This window comes from Saccostrea echinata, unplaced genomic scaffold (genome assembly GCF_033153115.1).
Source record: "Saccostrea echinata isolate AGI-Se365-2 ecotype Australia unplaced genomic scaffold, CSIRO_AGI_Sech_v1 ptg000012l, whole genome shotgun sequence".
NCBI classification, from domain to species: Eukaryota; Metazoa; Mollusca; class Bivalvia; order Ostreida; family Ostreidae; genus Saccostrea; species Saccostrea echinata.
Genome location: NW_026889761.1, coordinates 23,839,303 through 23,863,659, shown reverse-complemented (window position 1 = coordinate 23,863,659; position 24,357 = coordinate 23,839,303). Strand labels below are relative to the sequence as shown.

Genomic DNA, 24,357 nt, shown 5'->3' with positions numbered 1-24,357 from the left:
CGGACAAATGCTGAAAAAGTAACTATGAGATGCGTTTCAAAATATTATTTCTCTAAAACTATATGCCGGTAAGAATTGAAACTCATTTGCTTTCCGTCATATTGTTTCTGCAGCCGGTGGTGAAAATAATGAAGACTTCAAAGTACTGCCTCTCAAGCTTCACATATATATCGGTATTAAAATTTATTTCGATACAGAATATTCACCAAGGGACTAGGTCGCCATTATGAATAACCTTATTGATTCATTGACATATCTACAGCTGGTCTTGTACAAACACAGTATAGCAATATGCTGAAAAAAGAAAACCATGGAGTTGATTTTTTATTCATGAAACATGAACGTTTCATAAAAATAAATAAGTATGTATATTTTTGCCACTCTCAACATGTAACATATATACTGCCATTTTGTTTTTATAATACAGAAAACACGTGTACTACAAGAAGCAAATGGTGAAAAAAATGACCAATGGCAGAGGCCACAACACTCAGTGATCAATACATCAGGTCGATATATGACAGGGTTACATTCAATATCACAATGGATAAAAGGCAAGTACCGGCACACACTATAACACAAACATCTATGAACAAGTGGACCTAGTATCTTTCGCGAGATGGGATATGAAATCACTCTTCATAAAGCACTTTTCTTTTGATGAATAAGATAAAAAAACAGAATTGTGATGAATAGTTGGAAAACACATAAAACGTTATCGTCTATAAAGGTGTTGCCACATTGCCATCGACTTCCGGTGGTTATTAAGCATGTCATTCCAATGTTTACCTTCCGCTTCCGGTCTGTTTGGTCCTATAATACATCGTCCAACAAATTCACCGTGACCTATCAGATCATGGTCAAGCACCGTGACCTCAAGGTTACACTTTGACAACATGTCTGAGGAAATGTTAAAGGTCAATGCCTCGTTCCAGACAGGAGCTGTTGTACTTCTTTTGACAGAGGTTTTCTTTCTTTTAACTTTCTTCCCGTCCACAACAAGTGACACCCGTACGTACGGGTCTGTAGAGGAAAAGATTGTTATTATTGAGAGGCTATTAATCTTATTTCTTTCACATTTTTCTAAAAAAAAATTCTTTTTGTCAAAAGTGCATGCTTTTACTATTCTACGACAATTAAAACTAACCGAAATAAAACAAATCAAATATCAATTTATTTATCAAAGTCGTGCTTATTAAGACGAACAGTTAACTGAATCTTAGTTTATAAGTCAGTAAATAAAAGAATGTGGGACGACTCACCACAGGATCCTCCCGCTGCAGTCATCACAAGTTCTGTAGCTTTTAACACGACTACCGTCAGCCTCTCGGCCGTGGGGAGATAACTCAGGGACAGTAAAATTTCACCCATATCATTGTGCTGTAAAATAATAACAGCATTTCATATTTGTCAAATTAGTTAGCTTTAGGTCCGACAAAAACTTCATATTTGTTGTACTCAGCTCAAACCTACAGTTATGAACATTGTTTATAAAAAAAAGTAGTAAAAGTTATTTTTAATAACTAAAAGTGTTACAAACTATGATAAAAAACAAATTCAAAGAACGCAAGAATATGTTAGCAAACAAATGAAGCTTGCTTTGAGTTTCATAAGATACATGTACGTTATTCAAAACTTAAGATTCATGTACGATTTTTGTGTAGGTATGATATTTATAACTTAAGATTCACATACCATTTATGTAGGTATGTTATTTATAACTTAAGATTCACGTACGATTTATGTATGTATATTATTTATGATAAAAGATTCACGTACGAGTTGTGTAGGCACGCTATTTATAACTTAAGGTTCATGTACGATTTGTGTAGGTATGCTATCTATGATTAAAGATACATGTACGATTTGTGTAGGTATACTATTTATAACTTAAAGTTCATGTACGATTTGTGTAGGTATGCGATTTATAATTAAAGATTCACGTACTCTGTGTGTAGGTATACTATTTATAATTAAGGATTCACGTACTATTTGAGTAGGTATGCTATTTATAACTTAAGATTCATGCACAATTTGTGTAGGTATGTTATTTATAATTAAAGATTCATGTACGAGTTGTGTAGGTATGCTATTTATAACTTAAGATTCATGTACGCCTTGTGTAGGTATGTTATTTATAATTAAAGATTCATTTACGATTTGTGTAGGTATGTTATGTAGGTATGTAATTAATATACTAGATTCATGATCGATTTGTAGGTATGCTATTTATAACATAAGATTCATGTACGATGTGTAGATACTAATTATTAGGTCATCATTTAAACACTTAATTGTCTACTAATTTTACTGTTTGCCCGATCATGACGATGAGCACACAACGTGTGTGACCTCTGATGCTTTTTTTTAGTTCCGTGTTTGCTCTGCTCCCGATTTGTATTGTTTTAATGGACTTTTAAATACTGTTATCTCCGTATTTCATTCATGTACGATTTGTGCAGGTATGTTATTTATATTTAGATTCAGGTACGATTTGTGTAGCTATGTTATTTATATTTAGATTCAGGTACGATTTGTGTAGCTATGTTATTTATATTTAGATTCAGGTACGATTTGTGTAGCTGTGTTATTTATATTTAGATTCAGGTACGATTTGTGCAGGTATGTTATTTATAACTTATGAGTCGTGTACGATTTGTAGGTATGATATTTATAACTTACGATTCATGTACGATTGTTATGATATTTATAACTTAGTATTCATGTACTTTTTGTCTATTACTTTTAAGATTAATGCATGATTTTTGTAGGTAAGATATTTTTCACTTAAGATTCCTGTACGATTTGTAAGTATTATATTTATAACTTTAAATTCTTGTATGATTTGTGTAGGTAAGATATTTATAACTTAAGACCAGTACCTGACTTTGCTTTTGAATGTCACACCACATCTCTACGCTGTTTGTGACGTCGACTTGACCCAAATTGACACTAACTTCACCCAGTGTTTTATGACGGGAAAACTTATCAAAGTCAAAGACCTGAAAAATCAATGTCCGCTCTTTCACTTCGTCAAGTGTCACCGGGAACTTAAAGAATTCATTATAAAACGGATTGTGGGTTCTGCGTTTGACAGATGATTGTCGTATTCTCTCATCTACTTCCGGAACCATACTAATCCGGATGTAGGGATCTCCAAATCCCCCTTCCTGATCAAATGATCTATCCACCACAAGTTCTTGAGCTTAAAAGAAAAACAACATTTAAGTAAAAATATCACTACTAAGCAGATGGTGGTGTTACTTAAAAGATCTAGAGACATTTATTGCTTAAGTTCCTGACAGAAATAACTTAATTTTCATAACGCACATATTGGAAATAACAAAGAATACTGTCATAGCTTAAATAGATGACAGTTATAATACGAATTTTACAGAGCTTTAATTCTACCGATATATCGCTATATAGTGTTATATGTGTCATTTCAGTATTAATAAAAATGAAGAACTTAAACGATTGTTTTAGTATCTATTTGACTAGTTATAAGTTTCTACCAGTTGTAGGCGACATCAAAGTGTATGTGTAATAATGTAAATTTATGAAATGATCTGCACACTGAATCAAGGTAACCTCACCTTCAATGAGGTGGACGAGGACATCTGAGGTCCGGAAGTCGTACTTGATTCGGATATGTAGTTTACCCCTGCCCTGCTCCACAGAGGACTGCTGAAGTACTGCATCCTTCCTGGGATACAGATCCGGTCTTATAGCACCTGTAAAATTAGTGTAAAAAGGTTATTGCACGTATAACAATTCTTAACAGTAATTTTACGTAAAAATGAAAAAAAGAATTATGCTACAAATTTTCAATTTATTCAATTTAAAACCACGTGCGCATGTTTCATGATGCAATATTATTGCCGTTTAATGCCACATTAAGACTAATGAGGTATTATTATATAATAAAACACATTGCATTCCCCTGAAAACAAAATCCTCTTATACAAGTGACATTTAGAGATAACGGAAGCAACAGATTGTTAAAATTTATCTTTCAGTTGTCTGGCTCTATACATTATATATCGTATTATGTCTCTCATATCAGTTTTTAAAAATCAACACTTGATTCTGTGTTACTGATGTCATATAACTTTTCCCTGAAACGACATTTTTTCCATTTTAAGAGTTAGAAAAGGAAAAAAAAAGGGATTGAAATAATTTCAAACAAAACAAAACAAAAAAAAAAAAAAAAAAAAAAAAAAAAAAAATTGGTATATACATGTAACTTTTTTGGGAGAGAAGGTCAATTTCACTGTATTGTTTCAGTAACCGTTGAACTGTAAAATGATGACCACTCCTTAGATTAATTTATAAAACTACTCACCAAAGTTGGGATCAAATATGAGACTATCTGCGCTGGTGTCGCTGCGGGCACTTATACTGCTGGTTTCCTCTGTAAACGGGTCACTTTTGATACTGCCCCGGGACATTGTAGAAATACTCCCCCTGGAGTTTGACGGACCAGTGGACGGTTGTACAGGCCGGTGCTCCTTTGTCATAAACGCTTCCTGTTTGTGTAAAAGAAAAAAAATAATTGAGAATATCGGCAGGATTTTTTCATTGTCCCAACAAAAGCCAAAAGTGTACATGTAACAAACAATTTGCATTTTGGGCACCAAAGTATGAAATTTCTCTTTCCGAATTAGTTTTAAGGGACCTAGATAGATAAATGTCAATGCCCATACCTACTCATTTAAAGTGGAACCTAACGGGGAGTATCAATGTGGAGCCAATTTTTCTATGCGGGTTTGTACTTAATTTCACCACGATCAATAAACCCCCTTTATGTAACCCATTATCTGAACCAGAGTAGCGATGGCATTTGTAAAATTAAAAAATTGGTTGTGACTTCAAGAAAAGCGAAATAAGACTATTATTGAGTCATTAAGATAGCATTTCCATGACAAGTGACACAAAATGTCAATTAACTTAGACCACTTAACTAATCATAAACTGATAATTGTCAATGACCTGTAACTACGTCGCCCGCGTGGCGCAGTGGTTAGAGCGTTCGCTCTAGAGTCGCGGAGAAAGGAGTTGATCCTTACGTCGCGGGTTCGAATCCCACTGTGGGACCTGGAGACCGGTCCTTCGGATGAGACCGTATAAACCGAGGTCCCGTGTCGCAGTAGGTGCTGGCACGAAAAAGATCCCTCACTGCTCAATGGCCGTAAGTGCCGAGTATAGGACAAAAGCAGCTCTCCATCGGCAAGTGGTGGCGTCTCCATATGAGTGAAAAATTCTCGAGAGGGACGTTAAACAACATACAAACAAACAAACCTGTAACTACATGTAATTCAACAAGCGTTCTGAGAGTATTGCATTTATAAACAATACTATCTCCCTACCAGCAAGTGTAATCTGTTTCCCTTTAAAAATAATTGAAAAAAAACTTACAAAAAGTACTATAGTAAACTATAGTTAATTAAAGTGATAACTTCGACATTGTGAAAACTATAGTTAACTATAGTGATACTTTTGACACTTTGATTTACTATAGTGATAACTTTGAAAACTTTGATTTACTATAGTGATCACTATGACACTATAATGGTAACTATGAAAACTTTTAAATACTTTTGTGATCACTATGAAAACATTGATTTACTATGGCTATAAATCTAATATACTTTATATCGTTGTATATAAGATGATAACTCTATACATCTTGCTAAATGATATTAATATAATGTAATTTACTAATTTATTAATATAAAAAAGATAAAGTAAAATGAAAAACAAACAATATTCATTTTAGAAATGTTAAGCCAGTAGCAGTCATTGAAAAACATGAGGTTTCCAAAAGAATTATGGATTTTTTTTTAAATAAACTGTACTGCATACAACATGCATGGAATGACATCAACAGGCCTCAAGACCATAAACTGAGAACAGACTTAAGTCAAAATTTTAATTTTTAGTATCTTAAGTTTCATTCAATATATTAGCTTAAAAATTTGCAGATGTGCAAAACACTTCAATTCAATTATATGATGAAAATTTTATTCTATTATCAAAATTATTTCAAAAGTTATATCAATTTGAAATTTTGACTTATGTCTGTTCTCAGTTTATGGTCTTGGGGCCAGGTAACTTTGGTAAAATGAGAAAATCTGTAAAACGGGATATTATCTATGTTGTGCAATTAATGTGAAACTAATTGAGACTTCTATCACAAAACATTATATGCAGTTGTGAAATCATTTTGATTAACTATAGTGATAACTTTGAAAACTATGATTAACTAAAGTGAACACTTTGATTACTACAGTGATCACTATATGACACTATAGTGATAACTTTGAAAACTTTGATTAACTATAGTGATAACTTTGAAACTTTAATTTACTAAAGTTAACTATGTATATTTTACTTATGGGAAGCCCATAATTCCATCAAATCACTGACGCAGAGCGAAATATAAACTTGATCTGCAATTCATGAAGGTACAATCAAATACCAAAAATCTGCAAGCTTTTAAAAAAGTGCGAAAACCAAGTGGGACACACTGATAGACAGAGAGGCGGACCGACAGACGGATGAACAGACAGATATATTAAGTTAAGTCTTCTCAAAGCATTTTTAATGTATAAAACTAGCATTGAGAAGGCAATTGTACTCCAACCTATCTCGATTTCATTTCCGTGAAAAATTCTACTGTCTGGTAGGGAATTTAATCCGTTTTATACAAAAAGAGCGGTTTGGACATTATCAACTCATCACACAACAAGAAAGAACTCTTCAACGTCGTCTAGAATTGTATTTTTTTTTATATTCAGCATCTATTTAAACCTTAAAACAAATGGAAGTTGCATTCCAACCTTTCTGATAAGGCAGTATCATTTTGCGTTCCACTAAAAATTCACAGACACTTTGAAGTCAGGAAATCTAGCATCATCATGTCCATACCAGAATCTACAGATAAACACTGTCAAAATTTACCTGCCTCCTGTCACCTGTTGTCTACCTCTACATGCTATAGCTTACCTTCCTTCTTCTATAGTACTTTCTGGTATCCTTCATGGCAATTTGACTAAGTTCTGAACCCATGGCGTACAAAACAATAATGTCTGTTGTAGACGGCAGTTATTGGATATATATTTGGTATTGTTTTGACACGTGGGCAGAGAGAAAATGGTATACGTGTGGTGACGCATGGTAAATCTGAGTAAAAAGTAAGCTTGTATCCAAACACAAATAATGTCAACAGGATAAAGATTTTGTCACTAAAAGCAGGCAAATGAGACAATAAAGATAAATAAAGTGAAATGAGGGGTGTGAAAGCATTGAAGATCAGTTGACACTAGAATCTGAACTATATGTTAATCCTTGAACGATATCTTGTATTTCGTTCAAATGGAAAAAAAAATGACAATATATCTTACTGTTTGTTGACAATTTCAAGGAAAACATTTCTTGGGATTAATTCATTCAGTCTTTCATACTTTTAACATTCCAGTCAATGAAGATGAGTTCGATCTACCCTACCTACACTGGTTCCAAAACTTCATAAAAATCCTTACAAAAAAAGATACGTTGTTGGGTCCAGCAAGTGCTCTACCAAGCCCCTATCTTTACTCCTTACAAAAATATGAACTGCTGTGGAGGGATAAAAAAAGACGTACTGTGTGTGCTACAGCATATTCTAGAAATGGTGTTCATCAAATGTAGATTCTCAAAAACTCAAAAGACTTTTTTCAAAAATTTAAAATCATTTTTTTCCAAAATTTAGTAAAATCAAAACTTATGACTTTTCTACACTTTATTCAACCATTTTACAACCAGGTGTTTTGATATTAAAGACAATAAAATGGAACTCGTACATTTGCATGTCTTGTGATTTGTCAACAAAATTGCTTCGTTAAAAATCTTTCTGATTCTACTCCCAAGTACTCTGAAGTTGATATTAAAATGATGCTGGAGTTCCTCATTGACAACATTTATGTAGTCTTTGGAGACCAGGTGCCCCTTTTACAAAAGAACTTTCGACTAAGACCAAAATTTAAATCTGCTCATAACATTCTATTTTACATTGATTTGAAAATTGTTTTAATCCTTTTAAAAAGAATTTTAAAAAATACTTTTATGCTATCGATTTAAAACAGAATAATTAATTTTACAAAATTTTACAATCAACTAAAGTTTTTGGTCTTAGTCGTAAGTTCCTTGTAAAAGAATCTTACAACAATCTGTTGGAATTTCGATGGGCACTAATTGTGCCCTTTTATTATCCGACCTGCTTTTACATTCCAAAAGCAAATTTATTCACAAACTCCTAAAGGGGAAAAAGAAAACTATTGCTGTGGCCTAAAACTCGACATTTAGTTATATAGACGACGTTTTATAAATTAACAATAGTTACTTTCATTCATGTGTCGACTCGATATATCCCAGTGAACTCGAAATTAAAGACACTACAGAATCTGTAACATACGTTTCATATTGACTTTAGTCGATAATAACCAACTTATAACTAAACTGTATGACAAACGGGATGACTTCGTCTTTTCCATCGTCAACTTTCCTTCTTTATGCAGCAATATTCCAACATTACCTGTAAATGGTGTATGTGTCTCCCACCTTATTCTTACGTAAGAACATAGAGGATATCCTATTTGATGAAGGTGAATGCAACAAAGAAAAAGCTTCTTTTTTTGTATCTGATGAAAATTCACGTGCATTCAGTCAGACACCTTTGGGGAATATTTGATACATTGTCAATTGATGCTCTTTCCGATAATTTGGATATATTGGTAAGTATCCAATGAATTCTCTGTATGTCACAATAAATGCTTACCTTTGACAAGTTGACAACTGATCCTCTTTTAGATACTTTGGATTTATCAGTAAGTGATTAACAGGCTTTCTATCACATAGTGTGATTACTTTCGAAAAGTTGACCTCCGTTCATATTTTATCATTGAATTTATTTGTAAGCCTTTGTATATCACATCCAGTGGATACCTTTGTTATGTTGCCTACTGACTCTGTACTGTATAGACTTTGGGTTTAATAGCATATGCAGTTGTACATGCATGGGGCACTATTCTTTTAATATTAAATGGTCATGTGACCCCTATTAATCCTTTGAGCCGAACTACAAAGTGACTTATAATTTAAAATTTAGAGTTTAAGTTCTTGTAGATTTTGTCACATCCTTGATATTTTCCTTCTGAATGCTTGGATGAGGCATGGTGTTTGCCGACCCCTGCTGACCCCTAAACATCCAGGCCCCTAGGAAGCAATTTCAGTTTGGGGGGCACAGCTATACATTGTAAGTGGGGGGGGCACTATCAACTACCAAAAATTCCTTGACAAGCAATAAAAAAAAAAGGTCATCAGACATTTTTATTGAGGGGACACAAGCATATAGCAGCTATGTTTTCTATAGTAATCTATATATCGGCAAAATTAGGGGGGGGCACGCCCCCCCTAGCCCCTCCCCCCCGGTTCCTACGGCCATGACATCCCCTATTGGAGAGAGGGCTGGGGTAAATGTTGTAGACGATGAATTTTTCATAATTTTAAATATATTTTTAAGATTTTGTTTTCATCAAAGTATATTAATTCTTTATGTTTTTTTCGTCGAATTTTAGGAATCATCTCGACATGTAACAATCTAAAAAAAAAATCCCAGCGAATGTAATATCAATTTTATTCTCCAATTTTCTAATATAATTTAGGTTTCAATATTAATGCATTCTCTTTCTTTTTTTCTCTCGATTGATTAGATTAAATATGGGCACTCAAAGTACAGAAAAAGCAGAGGTGTGCTTCGTTATGCAAAGGAACACCACTCTCCTTCCCCAACATACACAGAGAGAGAGAGAGAGAGAGAGAGAGAGAGAGAGAGAGAGCAAACAGTAATTTTATCTGTTTCGTTTTAGCATATTAATTCAATCGTCATTTTTGTTTGCATTGGTTTGTTTTGTATTACGTTAAAGCCAGAATTCTAGTTTTTCTTTAATTTATATGTATTTTGATCTTTTTTTTATCCGATTAAGGTAACACATTCAGAAACTAATGCTTTGAAAAACATAGACACATGCCTAGCTGTAGTAATACTTAAAATGATATTCCAAATTCCACACTTTATCTCACAGTATATAATCCTTTCAGAACACGAGCCAAATCGTGATGAAGAACTCAGAGGTGTTATGATCTAAGTCGTATTATTACAAGTGTTGTAGTAACCACGTGTTTGATTTTTAATGATAAAAGTGGCTTACATGGATGTAAGATTCCATATAAAATACTATAATTTCTTGATAGAAACAGATTTAAATCTGATTGAGATAAAGGTGCACATGTATTAATAGATCATCTTATGGTTGAGAAGACTTTGATATTGGTGTTTAAATCTATCTCTTCATATATTTAGGCATCTATATTGGGAGGGGGTATAACTAAATAACCTTCGACCCACTGATATTAGCAAAATACTTGAAATATTGATAAGAACAATATAAACTAATTATAACATTGCCTTCTCACGAAAAGTCCTATATTTAGCGGAATCGGTATAAAATGCAAGGCTGTAATTATAAACTAGCAAAAGTTAATGTCGGACAACCTGTGGTTTACCGATATTAAAACAATCGAATCTATGAAGAGAGAAAGAGACCTTAAAACTTTTCATTTGAAAGTGAATTCTAGCAACGATGACCTCATTTGACTTTCTGATCCGTAGAAAAGTTTCATCTACCAAACACTTGCATCTTACTTTAAAGATTTATCCTTTATCAGCCAGACAACGTAGTGTTTTGACATTAAAATGACCTACTGACATACTGTCGTCGCATAGAAGGATAGGGTAGTCGTTGGATTTTTTAGGTGAGTTTTGAATTTGACGTCTTATTGCCATCATCTACATGTAAGGAATCTCTCTCTCTCTCTCTCTCTCTCTCTCGATCGATCGAAAATGAGGGGGATCATCATGAAGGTAAAGGAACATTCAGAGGTCGTAAGTTTATTTTTTGTCTTTCCTTCTTTTCTTCTTGCAACAATACACCAAAAAGAAACAAAATAACTTTTTTTTTTTTTTTTTTTTTGGAGTCGAGTTTCTTTTTTTTTTTATCCGATTAAGATAAAAATTATTACATGCATAAAATGTAATTTTTTCACACCACATAAAAGAAACACTGAAACATTTACGCACAACCTTTAAATTACAAACTATTCCATCCTTTACATGAAATTATAATGTGCTGAAATAGATTAGACAAATGCCTAGGCTGTGAGAGTGCGTGAAATATTTAATTCTATACCCCACACTACATCAAATGAGCAAAACATGAAAAACAAATGTTTTGTGGTGTTATTATTTAAAGGACAAAGTTAGGGCAACACAGCATTACTACAAATGTTTTAGATACCACCATTTGTATCCAAGGTGGTGAACCAGTGACCTTCCACCCGCTAATCTTAAGATTCGTTTAACAAAATTTAACCTACCATTAATAAAGGAACAGTCGACTTTTAGAATTGAATGGTAAATGTATAGAAATCATATGCTAGTCATGGTATCCATTTAAAATGTCATGGATGTAATTAAAACATTGTTCTAAATCAGAAACTTGTGTTTAACCAATATTAAGAAAACTATGAAAAAAAAAATGGAAAAACCTCTTCAGATGGAAGTGAATCTAAACAGTGATGAACTTTGAAGTTTTGATTCTAGAAACGGGTTCATCTTCGCGCTTCCTGCAACTATAATGAAAGTTTGGTGATTATGAGGGAAAAAATGATCCAGTTATCATCTAACCGACAAGGTATTTTGACATCAAAATGACTTAATGACAGACTCTCTTTTTAAAAAAGTAATTTTCTTTGAATTTTGAGAGATGTTCAGGTCAGCATGATAGTTATCTCGTACAGGCACTCTCTCCATCCCTCTTTTTATGCCCCCGTATCGAAGATTTGGGGGTATATAGTTTTTGCCATGTCCGTTCGTCGGTCTGTCTGTCTGTTGTCCGCAAAAACATTTACATTGCCATAACTTTTTATTGGTTGAAGCTATGGCTTTCATATTTCATATGTGTATTCCATGTGACAAGACTTTTCTTTGGGCACCATCAAATTTGACATTTTGAGCTTGACCTTGGAGTTTAACCCAGTTTTGCAAAATTTTACCGAACTTTAACCTTGGCCATAACTTTTGAACAATTGGTGATAGAGCTTTCATACTTCACATGTGTAATCCTTGTGACAAGACCTTCCTTAGAATAGCAACAACTTTGAACATATGACCTTGACCTAGGAGTTTGACCTACTTTTGCAGAAACTTTAACCTTGGCCATAACTTTTGAACGGTTGGTAGGGCTTTACACATATGTAATTCTTGTGACAAGACCTACCTTTTGAACAGTTGGCGCTAGGGCTTTCATGTTTAAAAAAGTGTATTCCTTGTGACAAGTCCCTTCTTTGGCTACCAACAATTTTGACCATTTGACCTTGACCTTGGAGTTTGACCTTTTAAGAAACTTTAACCTTGGCCATAGCTTTTGAATGGTTGGTGCTAGGGCTTTCATGCTTCACATATGTAATTCTTGTGACAAGACCTTCCTTAGAATAGCAACAACTTTGACCCTTTCCCCTGACCTTGGAGTTAAACCTACTTTTGGAAAACTTTAACCTTGGCCATAACTTTTGAACGGTTGTTCCTAGGGCTTTCATATTTAACAACTCTATTCCTTGTGACAAGACCTTCCTTCGGATACCAAAAATTGCAATCCATTGACCTTGACCTTGAAATTTGACCTACTTTTGGAAATTTGAACATTGGCCATACCTTTCGAACGATTGGTTCAATGGCTTTCATATTTCACATATAAATTTCTTGTGAGAAGGTCTTTCCTTGGGCACCATTAATTTTGACCATTTGACCTTGATCTTGATGTTTGACCAACTTTTAGAAATCGTTAACCTTAGCCATAACTTGGTGCTAGGGCTTTCATATGTCAAAGGTATATTCCTTAAGAAAAAGACCTTACTTTGGGTACCTTGCATTTGAGAAAGTTTAACCTTTGCTATAGGTTGCCATACGGGGACATCAGTGTTTCACAAACTTATCTTGTCAGGATTGTTTTGGTACAGAACACGCATAACAATTTATTTTTTCCTTTTTTTCTAGCAAAAGTACGTCACGGAGAAAGGACGTAAACAAACTTAACTTAAATTGGCTTATTATTTTTTAGTTAAATGTGTATTTTTCTTTTTATCCGATTAAGAATAGTTTATTACAAAATGTTACACACTTTATCTCATCATATATATTAGAAACTAAAATCGTAAGCAAAACCTTTAAAATCACGATTTATTCCATTCTTTAAATGAAAAATAATGCATTGCAAGAGAAAGCTAGATAGATGCTCAAAGTGTGATTATCCGTAAAGTGATATCTTATTTTAATCCCATACTATACCGGTATCATCCTTTCATAATACGAGCCAAAACGTGATAATATGGTTTTGTAGTGTTGCATGTATAATTTTTTTGACAAAACAAAGGCATTTAGTGTTATTACAGGTGTCTTAGTAATCACGTGTTTTTTTTTATTTTACATGTAGCTGACAAATGGCATGGCAATTATTCGTATATCAGACATTAAATAATTTCATGGATATAATATATTTGAATCCAATTAAGTCAAAGATACATATTTATTGATTGATTTTGTTGAAGTAAAGCAGCCTTAAATGTTGGCAATATATACACCCCTTTCTTTCTCTCCACCATGTTATATGTATTAATTTCTGTAAATCCAAGAATATTTAAATGATGAAGGAAATATTATGTTTGTGATATTTATTCTCCTTCCTAGAACAAAATTTAATTGCAATTTATAAACATTAATTTTTAGGGATTTCATACTACACCTAGGATCGGTATAAAAATGTTAAGTCTGTAAACAAATCATTAGTTGTAAATCAAACAATTTGTGGTTCACCAAAATCAAAAGTCCAGCACCTATGCCAGCACCTACTGAAACACGAGACCTCGTTTTATATGGTTTTATCCAATTACGGGAAAAGGACAACTTGGAATCTTGACATTAAAATGCCCTACTGACACATAGAGCGGTGATCTGTGGGCTTTTGAGAGCCCTTGATTTCATCTTAGACATATAATGAGATATTTATTACTCCACTTGTGACATATAAAAGTCAGAAACTTTAAATAATTACTTTCCTGTAGGAAGCAATATGTCTTGCTAGTTTTCTATACTCTTACATTCCTTGCTTCGTATACCATTCGACACCCATTTCAACAACGGAAGTACGAGGAATGTTCCAAAAATAATGTCATTTCATTTTCTTCGCATGAAAATCGTGTTAATATCGTAATGAAACCACATCGATACGTTAGATTCATCGCTTAACCGTAGCGTAAGAAAATTTCATGTTCACAATTTCACTGACTTAGCTACAGTGTACTTTGCTTTATTGTGTATTCATTACACTATATTCAAAATGACTGGAAAAAGAGCAAATAATGGGTTGAAATTAGGGCCTGTAAAAAAGGTAGGTCCTAACTTGGCATAAACCCGTAGACATTCATCGTGAGGTCTGTGATATCTATGGGAATGGTCAAATGTCTGTTTTGTAGGTGGGTTGCTTTTAAAACAGGTTACGAACACCTTAAAGATGCTGCTCGCCAAGGTCGCCCTGCAACAGTTACAACCAATAATAACATGGTAAAAATCAAACATATCTTACGGAGAGACGCAAGATATACAAGGTAAATGGCTCGGATGACAAATTTGTCGTTAGCATGTGTTCATGGTATTTTGAAAAAAAAAATCTAAAGCTTAGAAAGATGAAGGCTAGGTTGATACCTCATTTGCTTAGCGATGAACAAAAGATATTCCGAGTTGAAAATGCAAAGAAATTATTAAAATTGTATCCAAAATATGCCAAAAAGAGTTGATATTTTAGTTACTGGCAATGAGACATAGGTACAATATTTTGAGCCAAAAAGTAAGAGTTCTAACAGAATTTGGGCATCAAAGAATGCAAAACGACCTAGTATTGCTAAAAGATTACGAACCGTACAGGTTTTATATTTTTTTTCTTTGACAATAAAGGCCCTATCATGCAAATTCCTGTGCCAAAGGGCAAAATAGCCACAGGTAACTTCTAGAAAAAATGTTGTTATTAAAAAACGGAAGAAATATTACGAAAGTCGTCGCCCCAAAACGGGTACGAAGTATCTCCGACTTTTGCACGACAATGCGCCTGCACACAAAGCACGCATTGTGACCGAGTATTTGGAGGCGGAAAAGGTTACTGTCCTACCACACCCCCGTTTTCTCCAGATTTAACGCCGTGCGACTTCTTTCTGTTCCCCAAATTAAATTCCACCTATCTGAAAAAAGATACGAATCACGAAATGCCCTTGGGTATGCAATGTATCAGTTAATGATGGGTGACCCTATTGAGGAGTATGAAAAATGTTTCCAGAAGTGGATTGATCGTCTAAAAAGTGTATCCAGGCCAAGGGTGAGTACTTTGAAGGGCAGGGATAAATAAATGGATCAAAAGTATGGATGAAAACAGCAAAGTGCCCTTATTTTTGGAACATCCTTCGTAAGCCCAGCACAACTAATCATTGGACATATTCGAACAGCATACACAATAAGTTAACTTCAGGGCATATGATAGGGAACGGATCGGTCTAATTCTCACAGACCGTGGAGGTCCAAGAGTATTTTCTTTTTAACTTCTTGGATCTCGTTTGAACTTGAGATAGCTACTCTCTTTGTAAACCAGCGGACCACTTACATACAAGAAAAGCAACAGTAGAAACGTTTCTTTTAGAATGACTTTTTCTAAAATCAACCAAACTGTAACTATTTCACAAAATTAAATTTAAAATTTAAAGGAGATGAAAAGCGAAAGCCAATACTCATCTTACCTCTCCTATTCGGCTTTTGAGTCTTTGTACTTAAAATCGTGCACAATTTGTCATATCACTTTCTCAAGCTCTGATAGACTTGAACCTCAACAGAGAGAACCATGGCGTTGTTTTAGTTAGAGAAACCTGTCACGTAAAAGCTTATGCGAAAACATCCTAGCCGTAGGTACTTACTGTCTTCTTTCTGATTGTGGAATTGCAACTTACAGCGCAAGGGGGAGTTCCATTCTAAGTTGTTGGTTTATGTAAATTACAAGAAGCTTATTAGTACCGTAGGCACACCTACTAGTGTAACTGTGATAAATATTCATGACAGGTGGACTTGCTTGACCCATTCAGAGGTTACAGGATAGAACCTCAGTAGCGGCTGGTAGAAGAATGTATTTACTAATATCTACTACAATGACAACCTTTGTTTACCTTATATGACAATAGTTATTATTGTGCATAGTGGATTTCTTACCACGAACAATTGTATAATAGTGAATGTATAGCAAAGAATGTTGGCCTTAATTCTAAATGCTTACAATTTACTTCCAAAAACTTGGTTAAGGTCAATCTACGATGCAATATTAAATGGACTGCGGGTTTTTTTTTTTGGAAATATTTATTGTCTTTATTAAAAAGATACAAAAATTAGAAACTAAGATGTCCCGGTCATACACTCAATAAGGAAGGGCGTGGACTTCACCTCACTTCATTAAATGATATTGGTGTCTTTGTAATTTTTTGTTAATTTGTTGACAAGAAATTCAAAGTTATAGAATGTGCACAATACGAGTTAATCTGTCCCACATTCAGAGAATGTTTTGCTAAAGAGCATCAGTACCTTAAGGATAAGCGAGCTCGGAGAACGTGCAGCATCTCGTATGCATTTTGATGGACAAGTTTTTTTTTTTTTTTTTTTTTTTTTTTTTTTTTACATTACAATACGCATGAACACGTGTGTTGGTTTTTTTTTTGCCTTTTGCCAGGGAATCCACCTGACATTTGTATTTACCGATAGTACAGCATAAGACTACATATGCTAATCGCCTTACATAATGACTTTGGGAAACCTAGAATTCTACGTTTTTTAACAATTCAGCCTGGAAATAATAGCTAATAACGGACACACAATGTTTTTCATCTCTAAAATGCATGAAAAAAAATCATCATTGTGTTTTTTCCAATTGCGAGTTGATTTGGTCATTTCCAAACGAACAATTCCGTAGTAATAGAAGTACTCCTTATGTTATTGAACTCATTCTGCTGAATTGTCGGTTTTACCAGTAATTCACGTTGGTACCCCGTTTAGCATGTAAATTTAGTCTGACGCCAGAAAATATTATAGTTCTTTTGCAAACATATTAAAAAAGAAATTTTTATACATGATTGCAGAAAATGTGTCACAAAGAATACTTATTGGAGAAGTTTGAATGAATTTTAGAGAGATTAATGTACGGTTCAACTGATCTTATACAGTGGTGAAAACTGAAACGTAACTGTTTACCATCTCCGCGCGCTATTCACTTTCTAGCTACACTTCCGTGAATAATTTAAATTATCCATAAACAGTCTCGCTGTAGTCTCACTAAATCTCGGCAAAGCTACTGCGAGTACTATAATTTGCAGAAAATAAAAGCCTCCGAATAAGTTCGTAGAGGTGAGGGTTGTAATTTCTTTCCCTGTAGAGGATCAGTTTCATATGAGGCTCCAAGATGCAGAGAGAATTATTTGTGAAACTAAAGATATTGATGTTTACTTGCAAGACTTTAGGTAATCATTTACTTGTGATGCTTTAAGAATCATTAGTATTTGTTCGGCTTTAAGAGCCAATTATCAAAATTTACAACTGTAGACATTCAAATACCTGACAGGTGTTCCTTACTGGTAATTTAATGGAAACTTATTATTACAGGAATCGGGTTTTTGTGAGGCTTTAGGGATTAGCAATCTGTTGTTGATGATGCTATAGAACATTTAGTACCTGAAGGATTATAGCGTGTTCAGTTACCTGCGAAGCTGTAGAAATGGACATCAGGGATGGTGGTTTGTAGTCTCCAACGGCATCATATCCGGAAAATGAGGAAATATGTTGCCTGTGCTTCTTGTTCCGGTACACTCTACATAGCACAAAACAGACCACGCCTGCTACAACGCCTGCAAGACCCAAGGTGACTCCTAGAACGACAGCATTCGTCATCGTCTACCTCCTGCAACAGAATTACAGAACGCTTGTTAACTCTGCTGACAGATAATTTACTGTAGTCTATTGGTACATAATATATTTAAATATGACTTGCTTTTTATTCCATCCTGATTTCATAGATGTTTAAAGCGGCGAGGATCTTGAAACATTATACTATATTAAGATACTTCTCGGAAATATGAGAAATCCAGTTTTTCAATAATGAGGGGTATTTCTTAGAGTCACTGTTTCCAACGTCTGAAGTGCCTTTTCTTTTATCATTTTACAAAGAAATTGCTTCCCAGTTGGATATAAAGATCCTGTTATCATTGAATTAGATTGCACGAATTCACCATACACTGCATTTATTCCTTTGTAGCAATAAATTAGATTCAATTTATACAGCATACAGGAAATATTGGAAAAATTAGGCTTGTTCTCTTAATCAAAGGAAAAGTTTACAAAAGATTTTTGTGTTAAAAGGTTGTTTTTTCTAAAATAAATCACATTGTTCATAGCTTAGCAATTGCAAAATTGTTCAACAAGGACTGTAATGATACCTGTTTGATAAAATCTACGTTCATTCTATTATGGAATCACAAAGCTTTTATAATATTATAATATTCTGTATCAAAGTTAACATCTACTACATGTTTTATAAAGCTATAATTAACAATGTCATATCCTGTTTATTCTTTGGGAACCACGAACTCCCTGTTTATTGAGTTCTAGACTTGGCTATAAATAGACTGTAAAATGGCGCCAAGGCTTCCTATTCCTTCACCTAATTGATGTGATCACAACCTCCAGAATTAAGGATAGAACATAAATTGATCACAGTTTCTATGTACCAACATTCGTTTGATTTAATTAATGTGTGTTAGCCTTTTACTCGATAAACCCATGACTTTGTTATTGTTTTTGAACAATTAAGCTCATGTTTTGAACCAACATTGGCATCGATAACGAACGAAAATCTTCAGATACAACCAGAAATTCATCTTGTCAGATGTCGTTCTTGAAATACAATGGCTATTTCATACACTATTTTATACGCTATCGACAGAGCAATAACATGTCAATGAAACATTATGTTTTTTATAACATAAAAAGTCAAGCTTTATGGAGAGGAAAGTTCAAACAAAATAGTGACTTATGTCAAGGGTTTGTGTGAAGTTCCGAAATCACAAAACCTTGACATTTTGAGGAAGGAGGCATATATTTGTTGCTCTGTCTGTCCGTCTGTCTGTTTTTCTGTATCTGTTTTTTTTCCGCAAGAACTTTAACCTTGCCCGTAACTTTTGGTTAGAACTATGGCTTTCATATTTCACAGGTACATGTATATTCCTTGTAACAATACCCTTCCTTCGGTACCAACAGTTTTGACCTCTTGACCTTAAAGTTTGACTCACTTTAGCAAAACTTTACCAATCTTTAACCTTTGTCATGACTTTTGAACGGTTTATGCTAGGGCTTATATACTTCACATGTGTATTTCTTGTGGTAAGACCTTCCCTTGGGTACTAACAATTGTGACCCTTTGACCTTGACCTATGAGTTTGGCCTACTTTTGGAAAACTTTGAACTTGGACATAAATTTTGAACGGTTAAAGCTAGGGCTTTCATATTTTACTTTTATATTCCTTTTGACAAGACCTTCCCTTGGATTCCAACAACCTTGGCTATAACTTTTGAACGGTTGATGCTAGGGCTTTTATATTTCACATGTGTATTCCTTGTGACAATGCCTTCCCTTGGGTTCCAACAATTTTGACTCTTTGAAATTGACCAATGAGTTTGACCTACTTTTGAAACTTTAACCTTGGCCACAACTTTTGAATATTTGGTCCTAGGGCTTTCATATTTTATATGTGTATTCCTTGTGACAAGACCATCCCTTGGGTTCCAAAATATTTGATCCCTTGACCTATGAGTTTGTCCTACTTTTGAAAACTTTAACCTTGGACATAACTTTTGAACAGTTGGTCCTAGGGCTTTCATACTTCACATGCTGGAGTTTGACCTACTTTTGAAAAACTTATACCTTGGCCATAACTATTGAAAGGTTAGTGCTAGGGCATTCATATCTCACAGGTGAATTCCTTGTTACAAGACCTTTCTTTGTGTACTTACAACTTTGAATTCTTGACCTTAGTGTTTGACTTGCACCTGAGAACCTTTGATTTTCACCATAAGCTGCCATACGCGGGCATCAGTGTTTAACAAACACATCTTGTTTGAAGAAAGATATAGTAGAAATAATATAGTAGAGATAAAATTATAAAAAAAAACAAAATCCAGAAAAAAAATTTTGTTGGCGAAGGTTTTCATAGCATTTATTGAAACTGTACGACGAGTAATTATGTTAAGGTTAGAGATTTAAGCAAGCTTTAGCAACCCTTAAGTTTTGAAAGACTGATACAATTTTGCAATTTTGATCTAGAAAGAATCTTTGTGCATATTTCAAGGAGAAAGTTTATTTATCCTCATGGAAACCTCATTCTGTCATTCACCCTGGAAAGATGGTAGGAACAAAATAAATTTGGAAAATTTGAAAATGTGAAATGTTGAAAGACATATACGTCTATTCAGACGGACGGACACGAGAGAGAGAGAGAGAGAGAGAGAGAGAGAGAGAGAGAGAGAGATTTTATGTATTTTGAGCAATTGTACATACATTGTATATGTATTTTAATTCCATGAAGCATATTTTAACAGAAACATTTGATTTCAAACGTATATTCCTACCATAAATGCTCATTTTAGTAGCGATCATAAACAAATTGTCAAGTATTAGATATAATCTGTAAAAATGATAGAAAAAAATCAATAAATCTCTGCATGTATGACCAAGTAATTTTTTGAAGGAATATTTCTGTACTGTAAGAACGTTTTAATCCGTACATTGATTTCTCAACATTTCAGATTTAATATAAACAATGCTTTGAATTAGATATTATTAACACATGTCTCATTAATCCCTGTCTTTTTACACGATTAACAGCGTCATCATATAGCAATTTTCGAATCTACTTAGCTTGAATGTTTTAGACAAAAACCTATAAAAAAAAAAAACAAAAAAACAAAACTCGAAACTGTCATATTGTGAATATTAACATCTTGTAAATCCAAACTTCAGAAGGCAACAGAACATGGATTTCTGACATCTATCAATGTTGACATAATATGCTTCACGGAAACTTAGGGGACGACTATTTAATTTTGAATGGGGGTGGGGTGGCAGATTTTGGAAACAAATAATCTGTCCCCGAAAATGTTGAAAATAAATAATCTGTCCTTGATATATTATTTATTTATTTATTTTTTTGTAAAACTTTTGTAAAACAGTGAAGAAGAAAATAAATAATCTGTCCTTGATCATCTTGAAAATAAATAATCTGTCCTTTACTGGTATGAAAATAAATAATCTGACTGGAAAATTTTGCCCTCCCCCCTTCAGAATCAAATTAAATGGACGTCCCCTTATCATGTACATGATTGTACATGTGCATGCCGTAACAACCCGTTTCAACTCTTGTTTTTTTTCTCACAATGTAATAATATTTAGAACCTTGAAACTTGCTAATTTGAGCCTCAATTCGATTGAAAATACTTGCTATTAAAATGAATTCTGTTTGAATTACAAAACAGATCTGCAATTTTTTAAAAAAAATATCTAATCTTCAGACCAAAAATATGCCTCTATATCCCACTCGACCTTTATTTACAGAAGAGTTCTACAATATCAATGGCTTCTGTTCATGATTGACAAGAATTAGGTTAGATCCTGAAACATCAACTATATCCTATAAAGTTCCAATAAGAGATGTTTCTCTGCACACACAAGGCTTTGTGTATTGAGTGAGACATTCTAATTGTAAATCAATCAAGAAGGGAGTGGTCTCCCCTGATCCCTGTAGATTTTTTTTTATAACGAGTAAGTAACGATGATAATTTTATAGCTCCCACTACTGCACTTCTACCCGATAAGACCCTGTAATTATCAGTAATGTAGTTATTATTTAATTAACAAATGATGGACTTAAGATTTGTAATGAATTTTTAAAATAACCATAACTCACCTTCTGGAAATAGCTATTAAAGTTTAACGTTCTCAATATAAATGCTATTTTGGTTAATCTTTATTAGAGTCGGTCTCTGAAATTCATTGGTGAATACTATCAGAAAATTTATGACTGAAATAAAAGTATAAGGTCTCGATTCTAAGCTATGTAATTCATAAAATTCTAGATTTAAAAAAAAAAAAAAAGATTACAGTCTCTTTGAACTGCAAACTAAAAGGTTAAATCTAAAACTAAAATCAATTAATTTCAGATCGTCATATTTTCAATTTTTACCTCGGTCTACTTACTATTATATGTTGTACATAGCATGCATGAGAGATTTTGAACGTTAACACGTAAATATATTATAAACATTACTTGGGTGACATGATTTTAATCCACTTTATGCGATTATGAATGTAACGTTTCTGTAGAGCTATTAAATTTCACAGCAGTTGATTAAGCTTTGGAGCCGATCGAAGTGGCGTACAGATTTCACGCTGTTGTAATAGAGATTTTGTCCCCGGAAGGCGTACATCATTCGTCCTTCGCTGTGGACATTATCCGTAATTTGTCAGAGCTTTACATTGGGGAAATGGACCGAAGCAAATGCGTTTAAATGATGCAGAGAAATTTACAAACAACCAGGTTCCTACAGGACTTCCTTAAATAATTTATTCCAAAGGACACTGACAAAATTTACACATGAAAAAGGAAAAAAAGTTTAAAATAACTAAAAACAACAAAATTAAATAAAAAAAAAAACAACAACAATATATCAATCACTGAGAGGAATATGATATTCATTTAAGTGAATGATTATATGAGAATGCCTTATCCTTTACACATACTTATGAACATACAAAAACAATTACCGATTCGAACTGTTTCTTACCTTTGTTCACCTGAATAAAACCTGGGAACCATTTCCTCCTTTGTGAAGCTCAAAATCTCGAATATCAAATCTCGAGAGAATTCATTATCACGTAAACAAGGGCATGACGTGAAGACCGAAGGGAAATGTCAATTAATGACTCTTTCTTCAGCATCCAGGTAAATCGCCACCTTATGTGTTGGTCCTCTTACTCTCCGTGATATAAAATCTAAAGAATACTGTCGACATGAAGTCGGCTTGGTCGGCTAAAAGCAACCCCAGTGAAGAGCGCCTACAGAATCTGTCGTTAGTGAGTGGGCATTGAATCAATGACAGTTCTTTGTGCGGATCGGTAGCGACGACTTCGCTACATTGGCACCTCTTCGATGTATATTGCAACGCGCTGACGTCCTTTACCCCCAGTAAACAAACATGCACCTGTAAAAAATATTCCATCATTCTGAAGAAAAGAAGCAATATTTTTAATAACATAATTATACAAATAAAAATACTACCATGTACATCAAAATTGCAATAAATATGGACAGAGTTCCCTTGCCGAGTCCATCTGTGTTTTTAATTTTTGGTCAACTTATTTCCATTAGCGCTTGATGCTATATTAAATGTATATAGATGTATTTACATGTCCACTCACGTGTGATGACGATCAGGATTTACGAGCGTTCACACATCTGTTAAATCCAATTCATTCACAGTATCATTCGTTTGACAGACCTTTCTTGGTTTCTAGGCTTAGCTGGTCGATGGTTCGATCGCAGAACACAAGGTTTAATGTCCGTGTCACATTATTACCAGCTCTTACTTGTTGCAGCTGAAGGAAATTATTATACTCCAGTGGATTATGGCATCGCAACAATCAGGGGTCGCTACACACCTTATTTTTCAAACAACTGCTATGCCGTCTGTGGTCATTTTATCTGATTTATTTTTTTCTTCTGTTTCCAATCACTTACCCCCAAAAATCACATCTAATAAAAAAATATTATTATACTCGTATATCAAAAAACAGAGAACATTACTGCGATTAGTGCTCTTTTTCTTCAAATAAGATTAATTTCCTTATTTTTTCAATTGGATTTTGATTTTTGACATGTGTTCTTAAATTTAATAAAAGTTGAAAAATAAGAAAGAAGAAAGGTCAGTCATGAATAGGAATACAAATGCTCAAAAGAAATAGGCAAAATGCAGTCAAATATATGTACATCTACATCTACAATATAATCATTTTTTGCATCAAATGAACTTCATCGAGCGTATAATGGCGTGGATGTTGTACAAAATTTGACGAGATG

At 33.8% G+C, this 24,357-nt stretch overlaps 1 protein-coding gene across 1 annotated transcript; it reads right to left on the bottom strand.

Moving 5' to 3' along the window:
* Positions 1-311: 311 nt before the first annotated feature.
* On the bottom strand, positions 312-23,454 carry LOC133186141 (synaptotagmin-5-like). The gene is made up of 7 exons (XM_061321415.1): positions 23,066-23,454; positions 17,933-18,131; positions 4,346-4,529; positions 3,597-3,734; positions 2,883-3,205; positions 1,263-1,380; positions 312-1,023 (listed from the first exon to the last, which is right to left on the bottom strand). The coding sequence occupies exons 2-7, from the start codon at positions 18,119-18,121 to the stop codon at positions 716-718; spliced, it is 1,260 nt and encodes a 419-aa protein (XP_061177399.1). The 5' UTR covers positions 18,122-18,131; positions 23,066-23,454; the 3' UTR covers positions 312-715.
* Positions 23,455-24,357: the final 903 nt, after the last annotated feature.